Source organism: Oryzias latipes, chromosome 22, assembly GCF_053564925.1.
Source record: "Oryzias latipes strain Hd-rR chromosome 22, Olatipes_Hd-rR_3.1".
Classification (NCBI taxonomy): Eukaryota; Metazoa; Chordata; class Actinopteri; order Beloniformes; family Adrianichthyidae; genus Oryzias; species Oryzias latipes.
In genome coordinates this window covers 7,906,024-7,910,391 of record NC_136258.1, presented here as the reverse complement: position 1 = coordinate 7,910,391, position 4,368 = coordinate 7,906,024, and the positions used below count along the sequence as shown (strand labels likewise).

General features: G+C 45.7%; 1 protein-coding gene across 1 annotated transcript; it reads left to right on the top strand.

Annotated features, from left to right (window-relative positions):
* Window positions 1-1,381: 1,381 nt before the first annotated feature.
* foxi2 (forkhead box I2) lies at window positions 1,382-3,221 on the top strand. The gene is made up of 2 exons (NM_001160460.1): window positions 1,382-2,171; window positions 2,650-3,221. Exons 1-2 carry the CDS (start codon window positions 1,568-1,570, stop codon window positions 3,219-3,221), a joined length of 1,176 nt encoding a protein of 391 aa, NP_001153932.1. The 5' UTR covers window positions 1,382-1,567.
* Window positions 3,222-4,368: the final 1,147 nt, after the last annotated feature.

Sequence of the window (4,368 nt, the reverse complement as noted above, 5' to 3'; positions counted from 1 at the left end):
AGTTTTTCTGTGTATCTTGGGCCTGCTCAATAAACAGAAAATGTATCCTCATCACAATATCAGCCTGTGTGATTGGTGTATCGCAAAGAAAACTGCATTCAGTAGTAACCTTGAATGTTTTACACACAAGACCAAACAATCGGAAGTACTAACAGATCAAATACAGTTCTTTACGCACGAATCACATGAAGCCTTTTTATGTTAAATGCCGCCTCTTACTTAGATTTGGATGAGACTGGAAAATCCCATTGGTTCAGACTGTCATCTACTGTATGGAAGCGTTTCTGTTGCATAATTAAAAATAAAAGTGTTTATAAAAGTTAATAAAAGTGTCCATGTTTTCCATGGTGACTCCGGAAATCGGCGATCCATTGAGAATGTCTTTATGTACTTGCCGTGCACGTGCATTAACCCAGGGTTACCAAGTCGAGTGTAATTAAGCTAACTCATATCCGGTCTTTTGGAACAGACATACCCAGAGTAAGCAAGTTCAGGCAGATTTCAGCAAGAGTTCAGGGTTAAAATCAGGGTAGTTTAAACATGCTTCCTGGAATACCCCCCTGGAAAGACGGATCAGAGAGCGGTTCTTGGTCCCGGATCAGGGTCCGCTTGGGTGTTTTCGGAAATGTGTTCCCGCTTATCAGGGGAAAAAGAAAGTTCACTTTTGAGCGAACCAAATGTGTTCAGTCTGAATACAGCCTATAAGCCACCTCCACTTTTATTAAATAAAGATGTTGTAGGAAAAGGAAATGATTTTTAGTTGTTTCTTGTTTTCATGTATGCAGTCGTGTTCTCATCACAATATTGATCACTATATGTCATATAGTATATGACACATTGCACCTTTTCGTCATGTCAGCTCTAGTGTATATTTCATTTTTTCATTCCCTTTATAATAACGTGGGTCTTTAAAATGGGGTTTTCTTGGTTTAATTTTGTGATTACATAAAATTTTAATCGTGACAAATATACATTCGTGTAAAGGGATTTTAGCTGAGTGTTGCTGTTTCACTGCAGCTGAAACTAATAAAATGTCAACTATCTGGTGATATGATATTTTTCTCAGACATTTTAAAGGGAAAAAAGATACACGTTTTAAAAAAAATAAGAAAAGAAAGAAGAAACTAAACTAAATAGACGTGTCTAAAGTTCTGCGGGGAAAACTCCAGCAAGAAAAGACTCACCTGTGCTCAGAGGTGGCGGACGGATGCCGTGAAGGTCCACATCAGGAGCTGTTGTCGTCTCAGTGTGCGCGTGTTTGTTTGTCAGCAGCTCCGGGTTTAGTGCTCCGTGCGTCAGAGCGCAGAGGAAACGTGGTGGCGCGCGCTTCTCTCCGCAGGTGGTTTCCCCACAGCGCTGACCTGCAGCTCGCTGAAAGATGAAGGCCACTCCCCCTGCCTCCTATTGGCTGCCGGGAATCCCTCGGACTGGATGTGGCCGCCGCCGAGCCTTTATTCCATCCAGGCTCCATAACTTCTCCATCTCTTCCTGCACTTGTTGCTGCTGCTCGCGCATCGAGCCGCGCAGACCGCTTCAGCGCCGCCTTTGGGATTTCCCGCGGGGAGGGATGAACTCCATCGACCCTCAGTCCCAGCACCACCAGCACCACACCTCTCCCACTGTCGTCTCTCTGCCATCCAAAGGCGCTCAGGAGTCTCCAGACATGGCCGCAGTCTACTGCGAGAACTTCAGCAGCATGTACCACCAGCAGAGCCTGCAGGGTGCGCAGAGACCCTCCAGCTACGGCCTCGACGGCTACGCCTCGTCCCCAAACCCGTACCTGTGGCTCAACGGCCCGGGCGTCAACTCCTCCGCCCCCTACCTGCACGGCAACAGCCCGGCGTCGTTCATCCCGCCCTCCTACGGCTCGCAGCGGCAGTTCATCACCAACTCACCTGGGTTCGGCGGGCCCGACCTGGGCTGGCTCTCCATCGCCAGCCAGGAGGAGCTGCTGAAGCTGGTCCGCCCGCCCTACTCCTACTCCGCGCTCATCGCCATGGCCATCCAGAACGCGCACGAGAAGAAACTGACGCTCAGCCAGATCTACCAGTACGTGGCCGACAACTTCCCCTTTTACAAGAAGAGCAAAGCGGGCTGGCAGAACTCCATCAGACACAACCTGTCTCTAAACGACTGCTTCAAGAAGGTCCCGAGGGACGAGGATGACCCAGGTAGGCTGGCTGCTCCAAAACGCACGCGCGCCTTTACCTGGAGTGCAGCAGGACTAGAAAAAGGGCATTCCTCAAGTGTTATTTAAGAAACGTTGCAAGTTTAATGGAAGAAGAATTTTTTTCTTTTACAAATATCTGTAGATTTTGATGACTTGCAGTGAACACATAATTATCCCTGGTTAAGTAGTTAATTACTTGATTAGGTTTGATCCTGATGGATTGATGTAATTGTTAACTTTCACTTTAATCCTAAATGGAAACAGATCAGGAAAGGATAAAAAAAAGGATAAAATCCTATTTTCAAAGGACTTACAGGAGGCTGTAATGTACCTTTAGGTTGGAAGTTTGGTGTTTGCATTACACTGATTAAGAAGACTGAATGAAGTATTTAAACTGTGAAAGAAAGCTTGATGACAGTCAATTTTTCTCTGAGTTTAGATCAGAAAATGACAAATTGTTGTTTTTTTTCCATTTACAGGAAAAGGAAATTATTGGACTCTTGACCCAAACTGTGAAAAGATGTTTGACAACGGAAATTTCCGCAGGAAAAGGAAAAGGCGTTCGGACCCCAGCAGTGCCGGCGGCACAGCCGCCGCAAAGATTGAGGATAGCCGGGCGGCGGCGGCCACCTCCCTGAAGCCATCGGACAGTCCTCAGCTCCTGGGGCCCTCCTCTCCAGACATGGAGGCGATGACCGAATCCCACAAAGCCTCGTCTTCATCGCCGCCTGGGCTGGCTTCTGCAGCACCGTGCTTCAACAGCTTTTACAGCAACATGTCCTCGCTCGGCTCAGGGGCCCCCAGCAGACAGGGGTCCCTCGGACTGGTCAATGAACTGTCTAACAGAAACATAACCGCTCTGAGCCCATACCAAGCGGGTCACAGCGGTCAGGACACGGGGGCCTCGGAGCACGGCGAGAGCCTGCACTTCAACCGTGGCGTGTACTACAACACGTTTGGCGGCGGGCAGAGCGGACAGTTCAACAGCCACTTCTACAACAGCTTCAGCGTCAACAGCCTGATTTATCCCCGGGACGGGACCGAGCTATAGGGGAGGCCTCCAACGACACGGACCCAAGTATCTGAGCAGAACCCCACCTGTTCAGCCTGAGCTGGATCCTCTCTCAGTCTCTGAACGACACCAGAACCCAGCACTCCTGGTTCTTCCTCATTTGACCAAAAACAGCACTTGTGGTTTTGCCATTCAGGCCCCTGCTGCGCTTTGAAGGGTGAACAATAGAATAAAATTTATCAAAATGTACTTTTTTCAAACAGAAATATTTTATTAATCTTCATCAAACTTGCCAAAGTTGCCTTTACCGCCGTTACCTCAAAGCAGAAAGGATTTGTGACATCAGAGGCCGACTCTGCTGCTCGGCTTCCAGATTTCCATTTTTGAAGGGCTCTTATTTTCTTATGTCCTGCAGAAAAAAAAAAACGGCACTGTTGCTGACAGAGACTCTCGTGCGGGACGGACGACGTGCATTTTTGTAAATTATACAAATAGTTTTTGAATATTTATGCTATTTATGCGGATAGACATTTTCTACTGTTGTATGAGAATAGTTGCAGAATTTAAACTGACAAAATGCACAGACAGCAGTATCACTAAAACCCAAATCAAATACAGTATCGTTGTTTTTTGAATGCTCTTCTCTGTTCCTGCTTTTTTCTCAGGATGCAGTTTTGACAGAAATTGTTCTTGTATATCTATAGTTTGTATCGTTTTACAGCACACCCATCCTACATGCAGCTTAACCTCATCATAAATAAATACTTTTTACCCTTTAAATTTGGCTTCCGCGGTTTCTTCCAAAAAAAGCACCAATGAAAAGGTCATTTTAGTGTTAAGACAAATAAACAAACTCAAGTATTTGTTGGATCAGATTGAATGCCTTACAAGTCTTTTATTTTTTTTAGATAACTTATGCACAATAATTAAAAGCAGGAGTGTTCAAGTGAAGTTTGTGAGGGTTTTTTTTGTTACTTTAAATTAAAGTTTCTATTTTCTAGTTCAGTAAATACTTTTCCAGTCTATTGATTATTGCTTGTTGTTAAGATAGCAAGACACATTTACGCCAAGGTCCTTGAAATTCTGCTGCTCCAAAACAAGGGTTCACATATGAACATGTATTATGTGACGGGCTGGTTTAAAAGAGGCCGAAAGATACCCCCGTGTGAACCCCCCCCTGCATGTT